At 35.4% G+C, this 24,837-nt stretch overlaps 1 protein-coding gene across 2 annotated transcripts in view; it reads right to left on the bottom strand.

Annotated features, from left to right (window-relative positions):
* The window catches only part of ADK (adenosine kinase), a 566,284-nt gene that overhangs the window by 486,227 nt on the left and 55,220 nt on the right, over positions 1-24,837 (bottom strand). For both annotated transcript variants that reach the window (XM_055425401.2, XM_055425402.2), the window contains exon 3: positions 15,535-15,588. In XM_055425401.2, the coding sequence (XP_055281376.1) occupies positions 15,535-15,588 (54 nt within the window). The remainder of the gene's footprint in view (positions 1-15,534; positions 15,589-24,837) is intronic.

The following is a 24,837-nucleotide window of genomic DNA, read 5'->3' as shown; positions in this document are numbered from 1 at the left end:
CAGTTACACTTGCAAAAAACTTTTTCTCTTCAAAATCTTCCATCAGGTTTTTTCCTATCTCCTCTGGTCTTATCCAACACAGACCCTACAGACTTAGAAATCAAAAGTGTCTCTGGCTTTCAAAAATTAAATAAACATTAAGTAGTAGGAATATTGGAGAAGGCAATGGCACCCCACTCCAGTACTTCTGACTGGAAAATCCCATGGATGGAGGAGCCTGGTGGGCTGCAGTCCATGGGGTCGCTAAGAGTCGGACACGACTGAGCGACTTCACTTTCACTTTTCACTTTCACACATTGGAGAAGGAAATGGCAACCCACTCCAGTGTTCTTGCCTGGAGAATCCCAGGGATGGGGGAGCCTGGTGGGCTTCCGTCTATGGGGTTGCACGGAGTCGGACACGACTGAAGTGACTCAGCAGCAGCAGCAGCAGTAGGAATATTTGGGAAAGATGGTTTCCCTTTGTACTTGCTACTAAAATTTAGTATATACAAACTGAGACTTTCTATAAAGGTAACATTTTCACACATACACACACACACACACACACACACACACACAAACACTCAGAAGTGATTAGAATATAAAGCAAAAGTTTTAAAGGAAAATTTTAAAATGTATTCTGGATAATGTTTCAATCATTTTGCAAAATGACTGAAATATCCAAGTTGCAATCTAATGAAGTTCTACAGAGGGAGCTACCATCACAAGGAAAAAAATTATAATACACAGAACTTCAAGAAAAGACCTATTCAGTTAGAAATATTAGATTTCTATTCATCAACATAAACTTGGATTATACTCTAAGGTTTTTACACCTTAGCCATCAGCCAACCCCCCCAAAAAATACAATATTATCTACAAAGTATGGTATTTCTATGGTAAATCAAATTAAACTAATGAAATATACCATCCACCACAACCAGAGTGTGTAAAGTAAATGTTTGTCTTAAATAACACCATTCTTCTAAAGAATTTCTTTAAATACTCTTTTTCTTAAGTCACTGAACTTAGGCAAAGTAAAAAGCAATTTAAAAAAAATCTGAAATCAAATTGGAGCCTATCCTTTTCTACTATAAAACAAATAGAGTCTTCCCAAGCTTTCAGTTCAGTTCAGTTCAGTCGCTCAGTCGTGTCCTACTCTTTGTGACCCCACGAATCACAGCACGCCAGGCCTCCCTGTCCATCACCAACTCCCGGAGTTCACTCAAACTCATGTCCATCGAGTCAGTGATGCCATCCAGCCATTTCATTCTCTGTCGTCCCCTTCTCCTCCTGCCCCCAATCCTTCCCAGCATCAGAGTCTTTTCCAGTGAGTTTAGTTTTCTGTAAAATGTGAATGATTATATATCTATCTCACAGGGTTGTTGTGAAGATTAAATTAGCACATAAGAATAATTAAAATACTGCTATCGTCCCTTACTCATGTTATTCAATTTTCAATATTTTCTAAAAAGAAATCATTATAGATAGTAGAGAAAATATTAATTATAGTCAGTAGTTTTCAAGAGCTACGTTAGCTGCTAACAGACATTAAAACTTACCCGAAACTTCTAAACTCACATCATTTCCAAATATTCTGACTCAATTCTTTAGGGAATTATAGACTGTGTCAGCACAACTTTTTGATTATTTTTCAACTTGGTACCTGTCATAGCTTCACTCTCAAAATATTCTTGTCTGCTGTAGACCAAGAAGAAAAAAGAATTCAACACAGCAGTTTCTACTCTCTCAAACCCAGGTTAACCCTAGTATTACTCCATTGATATCACACGGTAAAATGATGTCAAGAAAATTCAGTCAGTTCAGTTAAGCCATTCAGTCGTGTCCAACTCTTTGTGACCCCATGGACTGCAGCACACCAGGCCTCCCTGTCCATGACCAATTCCCAGAGTTTACTTAAACTCATGTCCATTGAGTCAATGATGCCATCCAACCATCTCATCCTCTGTCGTCCCCTTCTCGCGCCTTCATTCTTTCCCAGCATCAGGGTCTTTTCAAATGAGTCAGTTCTTTGCATCAGGTGGCCAAAGTATTGGAATTTCAGCTTAAGAATCAGTTTTTCCAATGAATATTCAGGACAGATTTCCCTTAAAATGGACTGGTTGGATCTCCTTGCAGTCCAAGGGACTCTCAAGAGTCTTCTGCAACATCACAGTTCAAAAGTATCAGTTCTTCGGTGCTCAGCTTTCTTTATAGTCCAACTCTCACATCCATACATGACTTCTGGAAAAAACCATAGTTTTGACTAGATGGACCTTTGTTGGCAAAGTAATGTCTCTGCCTTATAATCTGCTGTCTAGATTGGTCATAGTTGCTCCTTTCTGCCAAGGAGCAAGTGTCTTTTAATTTTATGGTTGCAGTCACCATCTGCAGTGATTTTGGTGCCCCAAAAAATAGAGTCTCTCACTGTTTCCATTGTTTCCCCATCTATGTGAAATGAAGTGATGGGACCAGATGCCATGATCTTAGATTTCTGAAAGTTGAGCTTTAAACTAGCTTCTTCACTCTCCTCTTTCACTTTCATCAAGAGGCTCTTTAGTTCTTCTTCACTTTCTGCCATAAGGGTGGTGTCATCTGCATATCTGAGGTTATTGACATTTCTCCCGGCAATCTTGATTCCAGCTTGTGCTTCATCCAGCCCAGCGTTCCTCATGATGTACTCTACATGTAAGTTAAATAAGCACGGTGACAATATACAGCCTTGACGTACTCCTTTTCCTATTTGGAACCAGTCTGTTGTTCCATGTCCAGTTGTAACTGTTGCTTCCTGACCTGCATACAGATTTCTCAGGAGGCAGGTCAGGTGGTCTGGTATTCCATCTCTTTAAGAATTCTCCACAGTTTGTTGTGATCCACACAGTCAAAGGCTTTGGCATAGTCGATAAAACAGAAATAGATGTCTTTCTGGAACTCTCTTGCTTTTTTGATGATCCAGCAGATGTTGGCAATTTGATCTCTGGTTCCTCTGCCTTTTCTAAATCCAGTTTGAACATCTGGAAGTTCACGGTACACGTACTGTTGAAGCCTAGCTTGGAGAATTTTGAGCATTACTTTACCAGCGTGTGAGATGAGTGCAACTGTGCGGTAGTTTGAGCATTCTTTGGCATTGCCTTTCTTTGGGATTGGAATGAAGACTAACCTTTTCCAGTCCTGTGGCCACTGCTGAGTTTTCCAAATTGTTGACATATTGAGTGCAGCACTTTCACAGCATCATCATTAAGGATTTGAAATAGTTCAACTGGAATTCCATCACCTCCACTAGCTTTGTTCGTAGTGATGCTTCCTGAGGCTCACTTGACTTCACATTCCAGGATGTCTGGCTCTAGGTGACTGATCACACCACTGTGATTATCTGGGTCATAAAGATCTTTTTTGTACAGTTCTTCAGTGTATTCTTGCCACCTCTTAATATCTTCTGTTTCTGTTAGGTCCATACCATTTCTGTGTTTTATTGTGCCCATTTGCATGAAATGTTCCCTTGGTATCTCTAATTTTCTTGAAGAGATCTCTAGTCTTTCCCATTCTATTGTTTTCCTCTATTTCTTTGCATTGATCGCTGAGGAAGGCTTTTTTCTCTCTCCTTGCTATTCTTTGGAACTCTGCATTCAGATGCTTATATCTTTCCTTTTCTCCTTTGCCTTTCACTTCTCTTCTTTTTTCAGCTATTTGTAAGGCCTCCTCGGACAATCATTTTGCCTTTTTGCATATCTTTTTCTTGCGAATGGTCTTCATCACTGCCTCCTGCACAATGTCATGAACCTCCGTCCATAGTTATTCAGGCACTCTCTATCAGATCTAACCCCTTGAATCTATTTGTCACTTCCACTGGATAATTCTAACGGATTTGACTTAGGTCATACCTGAATGGTCTAGTGGTATTCCCTACTTTCTTCAATTTAAGTCTGAATTTGACAATAAGGGGTTCATAATCTGAGCCACAGTCAGCTCCCAGTCTTGTTTTTTGCCGACTATATAGAACTTCTCCATCTTTGGCTGCAAAGAATATAATCAATCTGATTTCGGTATTGACCATCTGGTGATGTCCCTGTGTGGAGTCTTCTCTTGTGTTGTTGGAAGAGGGTGTGTGCTATGACCAGTGCGTTCTCTTGGCAAAACTCTATTAGCCTTTGCCCTGCTTCATTCAGACCAAATTTGCCTGTTACTCCAGGAATTTCTTAACTTCCTACTTTTGCATTCCAGTCCCCTATAATGAAAAGGACATCTTTTTAGAGGTGTTAGTTCTAGAAGGTCTTATAGGTCTTCATAGAACCATTCAACTTCAGCTTCTTCATCATTATTGGTAGGGATATAGACTTGGATTATTGTGACATTGAATGGTTTGCCTTGGAAATGAATAGAGATCATTCTATCATTTTTGAGACTGCATCTAATTACTGCATTTTGGACTCTTGTTGACTATGATGGCTACTCCATTTCTTCTAAGGGATTCCTGCCCACAGTAGTAGATATAATGGTCTTCTGAGTTAAATGCACCCATTCCAGTTCATTTTAGTTCGCTGATTCCTAAAATGTCGATGTTCATTCTTGCCATCTCCTGTTTCACCATTTTCAATTTGCCTTAATTCGTGGACCTAACATTCCAGGTTCCTATGCAATATTGCTCTTTACAGCATCGTATTTTACTTCAAGTAAATTATTTGCAACAAAAGATCAATGAACTTCACTTGAACTGAAAAGCTCTGGATAGTTTCAAGTATCTTAACCTTCGCCACTAAAAAAAACCAAGAGGTAGAAAGCAAAAAAAGACTACTACCATTTTTTTCTGAACAATTTTATGATTGAAACTCAGAAATTACAAACGAATTACAAAATAGACTAAAAGAGAAGTAGTTAAAGAAACTATTTGCTTAATGGATAATAATGAAATAGCAAAGCACTAATCTTAGTCCAATGGCACCCCACTCCAGTACTCTTGCCTGGAAAATCCCATGGATGGAGAAGCCTGGTAGGCTACAGTCCATGGGGTCATGAAGAGTCGGACACGACTGAGCAGCTTCACTTTCACTTTTCACTCTCATTCACTGGAGAAGGAAATGGCAACCCACTCCAGTGTTCTTGCCTGGAGAATCCCAGGGGTGGGGGAGCCTGGTGGGCTGCCGTCTATGGGGTCACACAGAGTCGGACACGACTGATGTGACTTAGCAGCAGCAGCGATCTTAGTCCACAACGACATGTGAAAGACAGCTAGGCTTCACCAAGAGCAGAAGCTAGTTCAACAGTATTTTTATGAACATTATCATACTCAAAAATATCTACTTCACAACTAACCTTTATGGTTCTTTACAGTTCAAAAACTTTTACACATATACGTGCAGCTGTGCTCAATCATGTCCAACTCTTTCCGAGCCCGTGGACTGTAGCCCACCAAGCTCCAGTATATATTTCACATATATAATTTCATCTAATCCTCATTGACCCTAACAAGATACAGCAAAAGCATCTTTGTTTTACAAATGAGGATGTTATATTCAGGAGATGAAGTGATTAACTCAAATATGGTAGTGTACCAACTAAAACTACATTTCCCAGAACTCTCTTCCCTGTGTGGTTTTAAGTAGGGATTAACTACAAGAAAAGTTTATGTACAATTTGGGAGGTACAAGTGAAACATCAACCGTTTCACTCCAAAGGCAGCTACTGGTTTAGAGGTAGTGAAGACAGAAAGGTATGGGTAGAATTCCAACTTATTCTTATTTATCCCCACTCCACCTCCAGCTCACCTTCCCAATCAAGCCCAATCTCATCACCAAATCCTCCACTGAAAACACACAGAAGTAGTAGCTTCAGAGAGCCAACAATACACAAACTCTCTTCACAGTTCACTCCAATAGCTGGACGTGCCTAGCTGCTTCTTGAAAGCTCCAATTCCTTAACCCACACACCAGGACTGGTTTGTGATTTTTCTCTAATCCTTTCTGGCCCTTTATTTCCCTAGTTTTTCTCACAATGAATAAGGTTTACTCCCTATAACAGGTTTCTTATTTCTTATTACTCATAGTGGAACTGAGTCTTAACTGATACACCAAGGTTATAATCTGTAGCAAAATATATATAAACCCAGTTTCTTCTAACACTAAGTAGAGCACCATATATTTCATCAAAACAAAAGGCGGAAATTTAGGATAAATCCTTTGAGGCTTTTAAGGTTTCACCATTAATAACTTACATTTTTCATTCATCTAACATATACGCATGAATATATGACCAAGTCTAATACTAAAATTATCTCTTGTAATGAGTTCTTCTTCTTTATGACAGGGCTAATAATTTTCTTTTAAACAATAAAACATTTAAACAAACATTTCAAAAGTTTCATAACCCAAGTATAACAACAGATAAGAAACTATGAAATTCTAGATTCTAAAGTGATAACACAGTCAAAAATTCACCAGAAGGGTGAACTCTGGTCACACATTAGTTTAGAACCATTTTTTCAGCTCAGTTCAGTCGCTCAGTCATGTCCTACTCTTCGTGACACCATGAACCGCAGCGCACGCCAGGCCTCCCTGTCCATCACCAACTCCCCGAGTCCACCCAAACCCACATCCATTGAGTCAGTGATGCCATCCACCCATCTCATCCTCTGTCGTCCCTTCCTCCTCCTGCCCTCAATCTTTCCCAGCATCAGGGTCTTTTCAAATGAGTCAGCTCTTTGCATCAGGTGGCCAGAATACTGGAGTTTCAGCTTCAACATCAGTCCTTCCAATGAACACCCAGGACTGATCTCCTTTAGGATGGACTGGTTGGATCTCCTTGCAGTCCAAGGGACTCTCAAGAGTCTTCTCCAACACCACAGTTCAAAAGCATCAATTCTTCGGCACTCAGCTTTCTTTATAGTCCAACTCTCACATCCATAAATGACCACTGGAAAAACCATAACCTTGACTAGACGGACCTTTGTGGACAAAGTAATGTCTCTGCTTTTTAATATGCTGTCTAGGTTGGTCGTAACTTTCCTTCCAAGGAGTAAGCTGTAACTGGAGAAGGAAATGGCAAACCACTTCCGTATTATTGCCTTGAGAACCCCATGAACAGTATGAACCATTTTTAGTTGCCTGAAATAAATTCAGTCAATGCTAGTTTGGGATTCTTACAAAAGTCACCTGATTAGTTTAAAAAAGAAAAAAAAAAGGAACAAAGAATCTGAACATAAATTTAGTACTTATTCCTGGAGGCACAGCTTCAGAAGCTCACATGGTAATGTTATTATATGGCACCTTTGAAAGATCAACTTAAAAAGCAATATAGTGAACAGTTACTGTACAAAGATCATGACTACATATTAAAATTTCAATTAAAAAATATTTCCCAAACAACAACACAAAATGTTTCCTATGTAAGAGACAGTGGTAGCTTATAATAAAATGTCCCATGAAAGTATCATACATGAAATCAAACAACATGGATCAAAGAAGATTGCTGTTTTCTAGACAAAACAATTCTAGTGGTGATTAGATTATGAAAATTCTGGATATTTAAACAAATGACAAGTAAAAAAGAAATAATAATTATAATATCATTTCACATAATATGTGATTATAAAATGTATATAATGAAACTAAACTACAAGTACAAATTTGACATCTTGTAAACTTCTCTAAAAGTTTTTAGAATCAAGTTGGCCAAAAAGCTTTGTATTATACACTCTCCTTAGAAGAATAAGTGCCTTGCATTTGGAATTCAGATACACGTAGCATTTATTTGATTGACTGTCCTCAGCTCACTCAGTGAGTCTGAGGTGGTTTCTAAAACCATAATACTGTAAAATTAATTAGCCATTGAGCCTTGATACAGTTGAGTTCATTATAATCAGTGAATCTATCAATGAGTATCAATCCCTTTTATTAAAAAAAAAATCATATTCTCAAGGAGCTGCTTGGTGTGATAAAAAAGTACTTAATTGGGAATCAGGAGATTTGGATTCTGGTCCAGTGCTGTCATTAAAGGGCAGGGTAACCCAATTCTAGGGCTTATTTCTAGAATCTTGCATTCTAAAACGTAAAAAATATAAAACACTAACCATGTAACTTCGTTGCTGGTCCTAGATGTTCTTTATTTCAGTTTTGACTTTTCACTTCCAGGCTTTCTTTTTTCTCTTTGGCATTTGCGATGAACAAAATCTATCAGCTTTATAGGCAAACATTCTTATATTATCCTTACAAAACAATCCTGATATTTTCAAAGAATTACTAAGTCACACTGTTAATAATAATGAATTTAGGAGCATATCAGATGCTCTTGATTGTCTCCAAAGGCTCTGAACATGTTTTCAAACATGCCATTTTTAAATAACTTAAAAATCTTCCCTACTGGTTAATAAACTGGGCATTGTTCTCTAAGAAATTCTAAAGTTTTGACACTAAACCAAAGATTAAGGTCTAACAGTGTCTTTCCCCAGTGTCTCAGACTGTAGAGTCTGCCTGCAATGCAGGAGACCCAGGTTCAATCCCTGAGTGGGAAAGATTCCTCTGGAGAAGGAAATGGCAACCCATTCCAGTACTCATGCCTGGAAAATCCAGGGATGGAGAATATAGGCCATGGGGTCACAAAGAGTCAGACACGACTGAGCGATTTCACTTTCTTTCCAATACTCCTACTTCATTCCTCTTACACAATTCATTCATTTCCTCCCATTTCATCATAACCCTAAACTGATAAAAACTTAAAAATATTATACTTATTGCAAGACAAAATTTTAAATTCAAGGACTAATTCTAACAAAATAATACAATTTTCGACATAAAAAAGTCAATAAGGAGAATTCATTAACAAAAAGCAAAATATACTCCATATCTAGAAGAGCATGAACTGTTCTAGAGGTAAAGGTAAAAATTCACCCTTTACCTTGGCAAATATATTTAAAAGCCAAGTAAATAAATGTGAATCTCTTCTAAAAAGAGGCTTTCCCCATGCTTTATGGAGTACAGGAAACTGAAAAACAATTCTCAGATATTAAGTTACTTCTGTATGTGCTGCTGCTGCTAAGTCACTTCAGTCGTGTCCAACTCTGTGCGACCCCATAGACGGCAGCCCACCAGGCTGCCCCATCCCTGGGATTCTCCAGGCAAGAACACTGGAGTGGGTTGCCACTTCCTTCTCCAATGCATGAAAGTGAAAAGTGAAAGTGAAGTCACTCAGTCGTGTCCGACTCTTAGCGACCCCATGGACTGCAGCCTACCAGGCTCCTCCGTTTATGGGATTTTCCAGGCAAGAGTACTGGAGTGGGGTGCCATCGCCTTCTCCATCTGTATGTGCTCAATGGCATGAATTCTTTTGAATTTACTTATATTTTTAAATTTATCTCTTACTCAAGCCAATTTTTATCTTTCCTTATCTGAATCTTTATGATCTGATCTCAATATTCTATTCAATGTAATATAGATTTAGATATTCATAAATAAAAACAAAAGAGTTCTATTTCCTATAACTGTAGATGTCCAACAGTAAGAGAATGCACTATTACAAAATCTCCAATTACAAAACTTTTAAAATGTGAACTATTAATTGGGGAGTAAGTCTACATTGATAAATGTTTCTCTTAAACACTGCCTAGCAGAGCAACTGGTAAGTAGGTGAAAAAACACTTATTCAATGAAATAGTGACATTTTTCTCATTTATTTTAAGTTCTCCACCCAGAAAACTAAAACTCTAGAAGACAGAAAAATCTGTTGAAGACTAATGAAACCAGTTCATTATTGGATCACACACAGTGCAAAGTATAAATTCTATAGTCTTGGATTAATCAGATCACAAATTTAATTTCTTGGTCTTCCCCACTTAAAAATCACCTCTCAGTATCTTCAGTACACAGAAAAACAGCAACTTCAGAAAAGCCATTATGCTTAAAACAAACAAGTGTCATTTTCGTTGCTGACCAATCTTCCCTGTTTTCATGCATGTCAGTCTTCCCCAAATAAGGAAATAACAAGTACAAGTGAGAAGCACAAGTGACTAAACGTATATGGAGTCTGCATTATGACATCTTGGGTACTAAGGTTATTTTAAATAAAAGCATACGTAATATTTACCACAAACTAATATCAAAATAATGTTATTATAGTCTATTGGCATACAAAGAATTAATGTAGACTTTCGATAGGTCAGTTAATTTAATGTTGCATTTTTACAATTTATATCAAGATTTTCAGCAGATTATAATTAAGAAGCAAATAATATTGTTTTATAGGAATAAAGCATGGAATTATTAATTTGGATAATTTTATTTGTTTTATAGCTACACCTCTCATATTTTTAAAAGCTTGGTCTTAAACATAAAGAGATCTCAGCTATTTTATGTATAAAATACAAATGAAATTATTTATAAGCAGCTTTTCATGAAGGGCTGCTGCTGAGTTTTTTTTAATTACTATTCTGTTCTGACAGTGGCATACCCAACTGAAAGTTTTCTTAGGTGTACAGGTCAAAAACTACAGAGAACCAGCAGTCAAAAGAATTAAGATAATCAACCAATGCCAAATCAATCAAGCATGTACTAACAAGTTTAAGATCCTGTTGCATAAGCACTAGTTATTAAGAAAGAAGACTTCATGTTACACTAAAAAAAAATTAAGTTGTGTCATTTCAACCTTTAGACCCTCATTTTTATGTTTCCTTAGATCACCAATTATGATCATAAAGTTGAAAAAGTTCATCCTGAAACATATAATATAGTTAATAACCAATTTAAATTTAGGGAATTTATCAATTCTTTTATTCTTTCTTTTTCCTGGTTACAGAATTAATACAACCCATTAGAGAAGATTTAAAACACACATAAAAGGACAAGAAAAAAAACAAAATTCACCCATAATCCTATTACCCAGAGATCTACTATTGTACTACAGTTCTCTTCTACAGTATCTGTAAGCAAGCTTTTTCAATTACTTAATCATTGTGATATTAAATATTTTCCTAAAAACATGTTAACAACTACATAATATTCTATACAGTTAACTATTTAATTGCACTGGAAAAAGAGAAAAATCATTTTAGATTAATCCAAGAGTATGGCACTTGCCTTTTAAGACAGTTGAAAAATTTGTTTTCTATAAAATGTGTATATATTAAGTATTAAAACATAGGTCATTTAAATCCTAATAAGATTCTAGACTCCTTTCCAACATCTTTTTCAAATTTAAATAAATAAAGTAAAGCAAAGAGTAACCTAGAAAACATGCAATTGTTTAATGCTAAATAGTGACAAAAGAAAAGATCTAACCAAAAAATCTGCTTCCATCAATAATGCAACTGTATTTTCCTGTCATATCATACAATTTTTTGTAGAGTATTTGCATTAAATTAAAAATTTGAGCTATTAATCTTTCATCACACTACACACCTTGAAGAGTTTCTCTACTAATTATGACAAATTTGAGCTAAATACCTACCTCTCTTTTCCAGTCTCTGGAACTGGCCTAATAATACTAATTTTAACAACAACTGGCAAAGATTAGGAACATATCTAATTTTCCTACACAGCTAATTATGGAGAAATGGCAGAAAAATAGTAACTCCAATATACTTTCAGTGATAAATGTTAACTTATAAAAATAATTATTATATGATATATTCAAAGAGAAATAAAAATCTACAAGAATGCAAATACAGAAGATTTTCCACTGTGAGAAGAAAAAATCATCTATCCAAATTTAACACATTCAAGGTGAAAATATAATGTAAAACCCTCAATCTTTTGTTTCTAAAATCAGTCATAAAGGGTGGTATTAAAATTCATGTGGCCTAAAGTCAAGCAAAACTTCTTCACTGAGAACTACAACGCACTGCCGAGAGTAATTAAAGAAGAATTAAATACTGTTAAAATGTCGCTTCTTTCTGAAATAGATTCAACATCCCCATGATAATCCCAAAAGGTCTCTGTGAGGAAACTGATAAGTTGATTCTAAAATAAAAAGCAATGTAAAGGATCCAGTATATTCAAAGTAATCTCATAAAAGAACAAAGTTGAAGGACTTACAGCAACTGACTTCAATATTTACTATACTGTGTTCCTGGCATAAAGAGTGCCAAGTAAATCAACAGAACAGAATAAATCCATATTTCTAAGGTTATTTGATTTTCAGCAAGGGCATCAAAGCAATTCAGTGGACAAGTAAAGTCTATTCAGCAAATGGTGTTGAAGTAACTAGATATCCATCCAGGTAAAGAAAACTGAACCTCAACATCTACCTCACATCACAGACAAATATTAACACATAACAGATCACAGACCTAAACAAAAAAAAGCTCAAATCACAGTTTTTAAAGAAAAATATAAGAGTATCTTCATAAACTGAGGGCAGGCAAAAGTTTTTTAGATGAACATAAAAAGCAATAATCATAAAGGCAAAAATTCATAAATTAAATTTTATAAAAATTTAAAACTTGCTTATCAAAAGAAACTATTAAGGGAAAAAGGTATGCCTGAGACTGGAGGAAAAAAATTGTAAAAGATATAGCTGACAGAGACTGGTAACCAGAATATATACAGAATTTCAACAACTCATCAACAAAAAGACAAAATAATCCAATGTTTTTCATCAGCAAAAGATTTTACAGATTCTTCACCGAAGAAAATATATATGGCCAATAAGCAAATGAAAAAATGCTCAATATCAATTGTCACCATGGAAATGAAAATTAAACCACAATGAAATGCAACTACATATCCACCAGAATACCTAAAATTAATAAGACCATCGAACACCAAATGCTCATGAGGATGTAGAGCAACTAGAACTCTCATATATCTCTGTTAGGAATGTAAAAACAGTCCTGCTTCCGAAGAAAATCTAGTTGTTCCTTATAGAACAAATATAATGTTACCCTATATCCTAGTGACTCAGCAGCAAATCTACTCCTGAGTAATTTTCCATGAGAAATGAAAACATGTTTACCAAAAGACTTGTACAAAAATATTAACAGCAACTTTATTCATAGCAGCTAAAATGAAAGGAAACAGCCTAGATGTCCACCAATAAGAGAACAGATAAAACATGGAATGTTAATAACCAATAAAAAGAAATTAACAAATTCATACAACATGAAAGAATCTAAAAACATTATACTGAGTGAAAGAAGCAGTATATAAAACAGAACAGACATATGATTCCATTAGCAAGAAATTTCAGAACAGGAAAACCTTAATCTATAGTTGAAAAAGAATCATAATAACAGTTCCTCTCAGAGGGTAGGAGCAGAAAGTGACCACAAAGAGGAATAAGGGAAGAATTTTCAGGGATGATGATAATGTTCTAGACATTGATAGAGAACTGGGTTACAAACACTCATGTATCTGTCAAAACTCAGCAAATGTACACTGAAGATTTGTGTGTTTCAATGTATGAAAATTTTTACATGTAAATACAAAAAACTTTAAAACACTGAACTCTAGGTGATGGCATGCATGCTGAAACACTTATGGGGAAACATACTAATGTCTGCAATTTACTTCTGAGATGCATTCAAAAAGCAGATGAAGTCATGGATGGACAAAAGAATGGACAGGTAAGTAGAGTAAAATGTCAATTAAAAAATCTTGGTGGTGAGTATATGGTTAATTATATACTGTACATTTAAAATTTTTCATAATAAAGTCAAAGAAAAACATCAGCCTATTCTTGAGGGTCAACTATATCACAGATGACTAAAGAAACTGTAAAAAACTGTAAATGAATAACATTAATATGGGCTACATATTAAATAATATGAAAATATTTACATTATTGCAGTTTTCTGGTATTTTTAATATTGGTCATAGTACTGGAGTGGGTAGCCTATCCCTTCTCCAGGGGATCTTCCCAACCAGAAATCGAACCGGGGTCTCCTGCATTGCAGGTGGATTCTTTACTAGCTGAGCTATCAGAAAAGCCCCAAAGAACTTCTAGGTTGACTACCTAATTCCCAAATCAAAAAAGCAATGCTATAAGACCTATAAATAACAAGCAATCAACCAATGGTACAGTGACAATCATGTACCCTCATTCACAATTTCTGGTTGTAAAGAAAAAAATTATATAAAACTCCTTGACAATAAATTTGAGAACCCACTTGGAGATTATAATTAAATGAAGACATAAATATAAAAACACTGGTGAACGGCTAATATAACAATGGGATATACCAACTATAAAAACTCTTAAAGAAATCCTTTCCCTTCACATTGAACCTACCATTTTATGATTAACATGATGAAAGGCTAGCATAATAGTGGGATATATCAATTGTAAGAACTCTTAAAGATATCCTTTCCCTGCATGCTGAGCCTACCATTTGATGATTAACACTTTCTGCAATCTCTTCAATAAAAGAAAGGGAAGAAAATAATATGGAAAAGATCCAGGACAGAGTTTTTTTAAAACAGTTAAAAGTACTCAGAAAAATCATTACTTAACCTTGGGAAGAAAATAAGACTCTTGAAAATTACTTGATCTACAGAAAGTTATTCTCCATACACATGAATACAAATGAAGATTTCATTTAAACTAAACATCAAGGGACTTGAATTAGATGTCAAACATTAAGGAAACACCCAAGGAAGTCTGTAAAATTCACCAATGTGTTTATAAACAGGAGAGAACCTTAACGATCACTGAGAATAAGTGTGGTCTGCACAACACTGTAAGTCAACTGTACTTCAATTCTAAAAACACATAATAACAATAATAATAATGTTAAGTCCAACCTAAAGGTATAGTAAGCCTCAAACTCTTAGTTCTACATTATTACTTGATATTAAATATTTGCATAATAATTAATGTTATCAGAACTTTCTCATCGCATGACAGAGAAAAAAAGGTAGACTAGAAAAGAGAAGCACAGACTCTTTTTTTTTAGCTTCCCTCCTGGAACAACCCTATGATACTGAAAAACAAGAGATGAATTTTTAAAACTACCAAGTCTGTAATTTTCAGCTAAAAACCTCAAGGTTCCTGTAATGCAGTAATTTTTTTTAGATAATACCATAGGGCAGAAAAACAGCAACAGAGATATTCCAAAATCATGTCTACAGTTATTTTACCTGAAAGAGAGAATCCTATGAACATTAAAAAATTTTAAAGAAACAAAATTATATTCACATCTATAATTTTAAAGTGTTTTTTTAACCTTGTGCTAAACAAGCTTAAGCATTTACTTTTTCATAAGGTGACAAAATCATGGCTCCACCTTAAGCACAGGGTGGAAGTCAACTGAGCAAGAGCTAAAATTAACAATTAACAATGACAATTTAATACTTTATCTGGGGAAAGAAAACAAAACAACTTATTTCCCATATGCCCTTAGTCCAGATGATGGGACACAATATTATTAAAACATATTTTAATGTGCATGTGGTAACAATTTTGTTAACCTTATGTAGTATAACTTATCCTAATCCTACTAGGATTAAGAACATACTACTGGTTACATCTTTAGATTGTAAAGCCTCATGGAATTTTAAAAATCAGATTGTTTACACATCTAATCCACAGACAGAGTCTAAATTATGTATAGCCTAGGGTTTAATACACTTACAGTTCCTTATGTTTCTCTTCAGCCAAAATCTGGTCATTAGGTTTAAGAGAATACCTGTAACACAAAAACAAAAATATACTGGTCAAAGTATGCTTGCCTCATGGACATCTGACTGTAGTGTCTACATACAGCCAGTTGACCCCAAGCAAATAAACACTACTACACTGATAACAGCTCTCTATCTTAAGTGATAAAACATTAAAAATATGTCTGAGTTCTTTGATGCTCTATTAGTCACTTCCACCAACACCACCTAAGTAAGGAAAGGAAGATGAACTTGACCATACTTTAAAAATATGAGGTATCTTCAATATTCTTCTGTAGTGACTCATTTATAATGTTACATTTATCTAGCACTACAAAAATTCAAGAAACTACTCCAAGGTTAAGATTTAATAGTTCACAAAACAATACAAAGCTATTCTTTCATTAAATATATAGTAGGGACTTCCCTGGTGGTCCAGTGGTTAAGATTCCACACTTCCAAAGCAGGGGGGCGTGGGTTCCTACTCTGGTCTGGGAGCTAAAATCCCATATGCCATGTTGTACGGCCAAAATAGGGAAAAAAGCAATATACAGTAAACATTTATTATATACCAGACTATGTACTAGGTAATGTAACACAGGAGGAAAAATAAACTTTGGAGTTCTTAACTAAACCGTTAAAAAGCTTAGTGACCACAGGCAATTCTTTCAACTATAAGTTTCCCTGACTATAAAATAGAGGCTACCATAAATATAAGAATAGGGACATCCCAATATCATATAGTTATACTACTAAAGGTCACAGAAATAGGCAAACAACAAAGGACAGGTCTTCAATTTCCACTTGTACTCATCCTTTTTCTAAAACTAATTGTCTGACAGCAGAGTGGTCCTCTAACTCTCCTTTCTTGCCTCCCCTTCCACAAGTGTCTTTATTCACTTTATAAAAAGAATGGCACACATCTTTTCCATCCTAAATGTAACCATACTGCAATGCCTAAGTACTAAAATCTCTGAAGTATTAAACAAGGAATGATTCATAATACTTTGTCTTCAAAGCCTTCTTAAAGTACTACAAACTGACTCTACGGCTTTCTGTTTTATACACTATTACTGTAAAGAATGAAGACAAATTTAAAATGAGGAATTGGGATAGAATGTTCTATTTTCAGATATATTCAGAAGTTGATTACAATTTTCATTTTAAAAGTTCATCATTTCTAGCCCATGTTCATCATCAGAGAATACATTCCTTTTCAAGGAGAGGTCTGTGAAGCAAAGCTAAGAGAGTTTCTAAAAAAGAACAAGAAAGACAAAGTCAATTTATTTCTTCCAAGTAACACTCTTTAAACAAGTCTTCTTGCCTTACATTTATCTACCAAGGATTAATTATCAAAGATGGTTGTTACAGGAACATGAATCAAATCAATTTATTTGAATTGAAACAATGAAGTCAGACTTCTTACATCATGAAAGTAAATCTCATTGGTGTGACAATGAAAGAACAATTTCGCCAAAAAGGTTTCAAGATAGACAGTGGCTTTAGACTGAATAAATGGTTTTGGTTAAAACGTGTTTAAGTCACCTGATAAAAACATCTTATCAAAAAAATACCCTTGTGACATAGATATACTGAAGTTAACAAGATTTAGCTTTTCTCAATACCGTCTGAACAATGCCGATGAATAAAACACTAACAGATATAATTACTACTTAATATAATTACATTAAGAAGCTTTAATAAAGCCTTTTTGGTATACTTCCCAGAATTTCACATCTTTAACGACTCTAATGACTCTGGCAAGTCAGGTGATTTCTATTCTTTGCTTCCAACAAAACTGATAAAGGTCTTAATCAAATTATCAGCTGATAGATAAATAAAAATAAGTCTGATGATAAATCATTTGACGTTAGAAAAGTTCAAATAATGGAGTAAAAATTTCTGAAACAAAACTGTCCATTCAGTTCAGTTCAGTCGCTCAGTCGTGTCCGACTCTCCGCAACCCCATGAATCACAGCACGCCAGGCCTCCCTGTCCATCACCAACTCCCAGAGTTCACTCAAACTCATGTCCACAGAGTCGGTGGACTCCAGCCATCTCATTCTCTGTCGTCCCCTTCTCCTCCCGCCCCCAACCTTTCCCAGCATCAGAGTCTTTTCAGAACTTTGATCTCTAAAAGAAAAAAAGGGGGGAAATAAAACTGCTGCTGAACATTGTCTTACTGTAGCACTGGGAATTATTTATCCACAAAAGTTCAATTAATTGAAAAAAATTAAAGATCAGTTTCATCCATCTTATTAAAAGATACATTTCCAAAAACTTATTTTCTTGTGTAATAATGATTTAACATTTAATACATTTATATTTTTACTAACTGTATGCTAATTAAAATAACTAGAAAAACTATTTTAAACTTGACTTCATACATAGAGTTGTTCAAAGACATACGACAGAGTGATCAATATGCAAGAAAGCCTTGCATGCATAAAAATATATTGCCTTCATAATGTATATATAATATATACAAAACATAATCAATGCATAAAAAATACACCACAAAAGGATGAAATCTGGTGGGAAAAGTGTAATAGAAATACAAATTTAAACAGAGAAAGGAATATAAATTTTTTAATGTTAAGAAAGAAGCTGTTTGTATCTTTTTATAAATGTATAATGAATAGTAGGTTCACTATGATACTTAGACTCCAGTAAAAGAATGACTTACCAATTTTATTTAACATTAAAATAAAAAAATCATAAATAATGAGTGAGGAAGTACTTACTTATCAAAACATTTTCATGGAAGCTAAAAAGTTTGAAACCAGTGGATTTGAAGATATCTCTGTCTTAGCAAAGATATAGAAGATATCCCTGTCTATACAAAATAGGAACTCAATCAATATAACTTTCCTTTTTTTTTTTTAAACATCTATTTTGTGCTTAACAATGCTGTAGCACAGCATTAAACACTTTTAATATACTAGCTCCTTTTTTTTTGGCCATACCATGAGGCCAGTAGGATCTTAGTTTGCTGACCAGGGATTAAAGCTATATCCCCTGAAATGGAAGTAGGGAGTCCCAGCTGTTAGACCACCAGGGAATTCCCTTACGTTCCTTCTCTAGATGGTTAGTGAAAGAGAAATAACAAACATGTCTTGCCCTTATGTGTGTGCTAGTCTCTCCATCGTGTCCAACTCTTTGCGACCCTATGGACTATAGCCCACCAGGCACCTCTGTCCACAGGATTTTCCAGGCAATAATACTGGAGTGGGTTGCCATTCCCTTCTCCAGGAGATCTTCCCAATCAAGGCATTGAACCCAGGTCTCCTGCATTGCAGGCGGATTCTTTACCCTCTGAGCTACCAGGGAAGCCTGTCTTGCCCTTAGGGATCTCATAATTCAGTAAACAAATCAGAATAAAAGTAACTGCTCATAGTGTCATAAGTATTGATATTACAATAAAGTTAAGTACAATATAGAAGAGGGAGTACTGTCTCTTTTGTAGAGTCAAAAAAAAGACAGCTTTTATCTGTTGCCCAATTTTCTCTCCCTCTCCAATTTCATCTCTTCTGTGCTCCTTCCCCATAAAAAACCTTTCCTCCTTTTAAAGAATTGTGCTAGAGAAGACTCTTGAGAGTCCCTTGGACAGCAAGAAGATCAAATCATTCAATCCTAAAGGAAATCAACCCTGAATATTCATTGGAAGGACTTATGCTGAAGCTGAAGCTCCAATACTTCGGACACTTGATGCAAAGAACCAACTCACTGGAAAAGACCCTGATGCTGAGAAAGATTGAAGGCAGGAGGAAAAAGTGGAGACAGAGAAGGAGATGGTTAGATGGCATCATTGACACAATCAATATGAATCTGAGCAACTCCAGGAGATAGTGAAAGACAGAGAGGCCTAGCGCGCTGCGATCCATGGAGTCACACAAAACTTATCGACTGAATGACAACTTTTCAAGTCTCAGGGTAAGAATTTAAAAGGGAATAGTGAAGGTAGCCCATAAAAAAGATCCATATTATAGGCAAGAAGAAGGCAATGACAGCTTAACTGTGATCAAATCACTCAAAAGACACTCTACTTTGCAGATTCGAGTACACCTGTCCTCAGCGATAAATTTACAAGATCCATTATCTTTCTTTCTTCTTTTTTAAATTATCAAAGTATGATAACACATTTACAGGAGACTTGGAAAGTACAGAACAAAGTTACATGTAGTTCCACTATATATCACAATTATTTTTTTAAGTAGATAAATTAAGATTTTTAGTTGGAGTTTCAGTATCAAACTCTCAAAAACAGAATAAATATACAGAAAAGTAGAAGGATAAGTAAAACTGAAAAATACTACGAACCAAGCCAAAATAATTAAGATTTATATAATTTTCACACAACAGTAGGATAAAAATTCTAGTTTCCATAGACTATAAATCAGGAGACACTGGAACATACCCAGGGACATAAAATAAGGTACAAAAATTTCATGGTCTAATACAGTCTATTCTGTTATCACTGAGGAATTATGTTAGAAATCAAAGATATTTGAAAAGAACCGACATATTTTTAAGTACAATGTAGCATTCACCAAGAAAGACCTTTGATGATCCATTGAAAGAAGTTAAAAGACCGAAAAAACAAGAGGGTTACTACAGAGCAGAAAGCACTTCAATGAGAAATTAATATCAAAATGTAAGATCCATTTTAAACTATTCTACTGGCAGATTAGCTCTCTAATCCCAAACTTCAAAATGTTCAGTCTCTCCTTAGTATTTCGTTCTCCAATATGATTTTCCCTGCCCCAAATCAGGTAACTTTCCATCAGATCTCAATAACCTTTATTTTTCTTTGTCTCTGCTGGTTTTGTCAGTTTTATCTTCCTTATTTCTTCCTTGATGCTTGCACCCTTCCTAAGAACCTGACCTACCACCAAGAGCGAGCCAAGCTGCTAGATTTGAGGACACAGTTACATACTTAAAACACTGCCTCAAATTCATTCTGGAAGGCAAGATATAAATTACAATTACAAATGTAAAAGTAAATATACCATCAGGTCCACAATCCTTACTAATGAAATGGAACTGCTTCTCATTGAAACAGTTAATGTTAATATTTGCTTGTAAAATGTCTGTTTGAATGTGGGACTAAATTAAATGCAGTTCTCTTTTTCATTTAGAGTATCTTGTTCTGCCAATCTAACTTCTGTTGGCAGAACAAAAGATATACAGATTTTTTAATCTCTTATTACACTTAACTTATTCTCTGAACATTCAATGTTTTAAATTAATAAACCTGAAAGGGAAAATTTAACTTAGTAAGAAGTAGAAAGTAGAGCGCTATACTTCAACTTTCTACTCTGTCTTCTCCAGAATAATAGAACACATAAACTATTTTTCACTTGAGTTTTGTTTCCTAAAGACACGATTAAACAGATGTTCTGCTTTTATGTCATTTCTTAGATTCAAACATGAACATAATTCCTAAAACAGCCAGAGACAGCAAAAGGGTACCGTAGTATTTCTCAACCTTTTTTCTACCTGAATCTACCAGAGGGAAAAGACATACACTCCAATCATCAGGAGATAAGGAAGCAGGAGAGAACACAGGCAAGGGCCCTCTCTATCTTGCCTCTAGTCTCCACAAAGTCTGAGTCTTCTGTAGGAGACTGCTGCTGCTGAGACTGAAACAAACATTATTCATTCAAATATGTTATTTCCCTGAAGATTAGCAAAACTTAGCACTTCAGGCTCAGAAAGGTCTCGAAAGAGATTGTTAAGCCCAAAAACAGCTCGGGCATAAATGAAATGCCCTACCAATGTCAGATAATTAATGCCAAGTTAAGACTTGCTATACAGCAGGATGATAATAAGTAGTCCATAAATACTTGCAACTAAGATTGCCCTCTTGAGAATCAAACAAGTAAAATTCTAGAAATCTACAAATATTATCGTATAAAACAAAGAACCTTAATGGTACCCTGCAAAGTTCTATAAAACTGACAGAATCAATCAGATAGTGTGGATAGAGCAATATTTTAAACTTAACATGTTTAAAGGGTTCTTGCAACTGAAAAATAAAGGTTGATTAAAACATATAAGGGAATTCCCTGACAGTCTAGTGTTTAGGACTTTGTGTTCTCACTGCCTAGGGTCTGGGTTCAATCGCTGGCTGGGGCACTAAAATCTCTACTAGGTGTGCACTATGGCAAAAAAAAAAAAGAAATGTTAGAAAGCACAGAGAACTATATTCAATATCCTACGACAAACCACAGTGGAAAGATTATTTTTAAAAACGAATATATATATATATATGTATTACTGAATCACTTTGTTGTACTGCAGTAATTAACACAACACTGTAAATCAACTATACTTCAGTTTAAAAAAATACAAAAAAGACCCACACTAGAAGAAATAGGAGATCAAAAGTGTTAATTCACTAATCACTAAGGCTGAAATTTAGGAGGCTTACAGAGAAGGAAATTAAGAGTAAACCATGGGGTTAGAATGCAAATAACAGCAAAGTTACAAGGTTTATGAAAATAATATTTTAAATTCTCATTAGAAAACTAAATGAGGATTAAAACTCAGCTAGATGAATTTTATCAAAAATTTAGAGAAGAGCTAACACCTATCCTACTCAAACTCTTCTGGAAAATTGCAGAGGAAGGTAAACTTCCAAACTCATTCTATGAGGTCACCATCACCCTAATACCAAAACCAGACAAAGATGCCACAAAAAAAGAAAACTACAGGCCAATATCACTGATGAACATAGATGCAAAAGTCCTTAACAAAATTCTAGCAGACAGAATCCAACAACATATTAAAAAGATCATACATCATGACCCAGTGGGCTTTATCCCAGGAATGCAAAGATTCTTCAACATTCACAAATCAATCAATGTGATATACCACATTAACAAATTGAAAGGTAAAAACCATATGATTATTTCAATAGATGCAGAGAAAGCCTTTGACAAAATTCAACATCCATTTATGAATAAAAACCCTCCAGAAAGCAGGAATAGAAGGAACATGCCTCAACATAATAAAAGCCATATAGGATAAACCCACAGCAAACATTATCCTCAATGGTGAAAAATTGAAAGCATTTCCCCTCAAGTCAGGAACAAGACAAGGGTGCCCCCTCTCACCACTACTATTCAACATAGTTTTGGAAGTTTTAGCCATAGCAATCAGAGAAGAAAAAGGAATCCAGCTTGGAAAAGAAGTAAAATTCTCACTGTTTGCAGATGATATGATCCTCTACATAGAAAACCCTAAAGACTCCACCAGAAAATTACTAGAGCTAATCAATGAATATTGTAAAGCTGCAGGATATAAAATTACCACACAGAAATCCCTTGTATTCCTATACACTAACAATGAGAGAACAGAAAGAGAAATTAAGGAAACAATTCCACTCACCATTGCAATGAAAAGAATAAAATACTTAGGAATAAATCTACCTAAAGAAACAAAAGACCTATAGATAGAAAACTATAAAACACTGCTGAAAAGAAATCAAAGATGACACAAATAGATGGAGATATACCACGTTAATGAATCAGAAGAATCAATACAGTGAAAATCAGTATACTATCCAAAGCAATCTATAGATTCAATGCAATCACTCTCAAGCCACCAACGGTATTTTCACATACTAGAACAAATAATTTCACAATTTGTATGGAATTACAAAAAACCTCGAATAGCCAAAGCAATCTTGAGAAAGAAGAATGGAACTGGAGGAGTCAACCTGCCTGACTTCAAACTATACTACAAAGCTACAGTCATCAAGACAGTATGGTACTGGCACAAAGACAAAAACATAGATCAATGGAACAAAATAGAAAGCCCACAGATAAATCCATGCACCTATGGACACGTTATCTTTGACAAAGGAGTCAAGAATATACAATGGAGAAAAGACAATCTCTTTTAACAAGTGGTGCTGGGAAAACTGGTCAACCACTTGTAAAAGACTGAACCTAGAACACTTTCTAAACCATACACAAAAATAAACTCAAAATGGATTAAAGACCTAAATGTAAAACCAGAAACTATAAAACTCCTAGAGGAAAACATAGGCAAAACACTCTCTGACGTAAATCACAGCAGGATCCTCTATGACTCACCTCCCAGAGTAATGGAAATAAAAGCAAAAATAAACAAATGGGACCTAATTAAACTTAAAAGCTTTTGCACGACGAAGGAAACTATAAGCAAGGTGAAAAGACAGTCTTCGGAATGGGGGAAAATACCAGCAAATGAAGCAACTGACGAAGAATTAATCTCAAAAATATACAAGCAGCTCCTGCAGCTCAATTCCAGAAAAATAGATGACCCAATCAAAAAATGGGCCAAAGAACAGACATTTCTCCAAAGAAGACACATGAAAAGATGCTCAACGTCACTCGTTATCAGAGAAATGCAAATCAAAACCACAATGAGGTACCATTTCACGCCAGCCAGAATGGCTGCTATCCAAAAGTCTACAAGCAATAAATGCTGGAGAGGGTGTGGAGAAAAGGGAACCCTCTTATGCTGTTGGTGGGAATGCAAACTAGTACAGCCACTGTGGAAAACAGTGTGGAGATTCCTTAAAATTCTGGAAACAGAACTGCCGTATGACCCAGCAATCCCACTGCTGGGCATACACACTGAGGAAACCAGAATTGAAAGAGAAACGTGTACCCCAATGTTCATCGCAGCACTGTTTACACTAGCCAGGACATGGAAGCAACCTAGATGTCCATCAGCAGACAAATGGATAAGACAGCTGTGGTACATATACACAATGGAATATTATGCAGTTATTAAAAAGAATCCATATGAATCAGTTCTAATGAGGTGGATGAAACTGGAGCCTATTATACAGAATAAAGTAAATCAGAAAGAAAAACACCAATACAGTATATTAATGCATACATAAGGAATTTAGAAAGATGGTAATGATGACCCTATATGCAAGATAGCAAAAGAGACACAGATATAAAGAACAGACTTTTGGGCTCTGTGGGAGAAGGCGATGGTGGGATGATTTGAGAGAATAGCAATGAAACATATATATTATCATATGTGAAATGGATCACCAGTCCAGGTTCAATGCATGAGACAGGGTGCTTTAGGGCTGGTGCACTGGGATGACCCTGAGGGATGGGATGGGGAGGGCTGTGGGAGGGGGTTCAGGATGGGAAACACATGTACACCCATGGCTGATTAATGTCAGTGTATGGCAAAAACCACTACAATATTGTAAAGTAGTTAGCCTCCAAATAAAATAAATTAATTTAAATAAATAAAATTCGGCT

Source organism: Moschus berezovskii, chromosome 12 (assembly GCF_049115385.1).
Source record: "Moschus berezovskii isolate FMDL1 chromosome 12, NW_MosBer_1.0, whole genome shotgun sequence".
NCBI lineage: Eukaryota > Metazoa > Chordata > Mammalia > Artiodactyla > Moschidae > Moschus > Moschus berezovskii.
The sequence above is the reverse complement of the archived record's forward strand: the minus strand, read 5'-3'. Positions and strand labels throughout refer to the sequence as shown.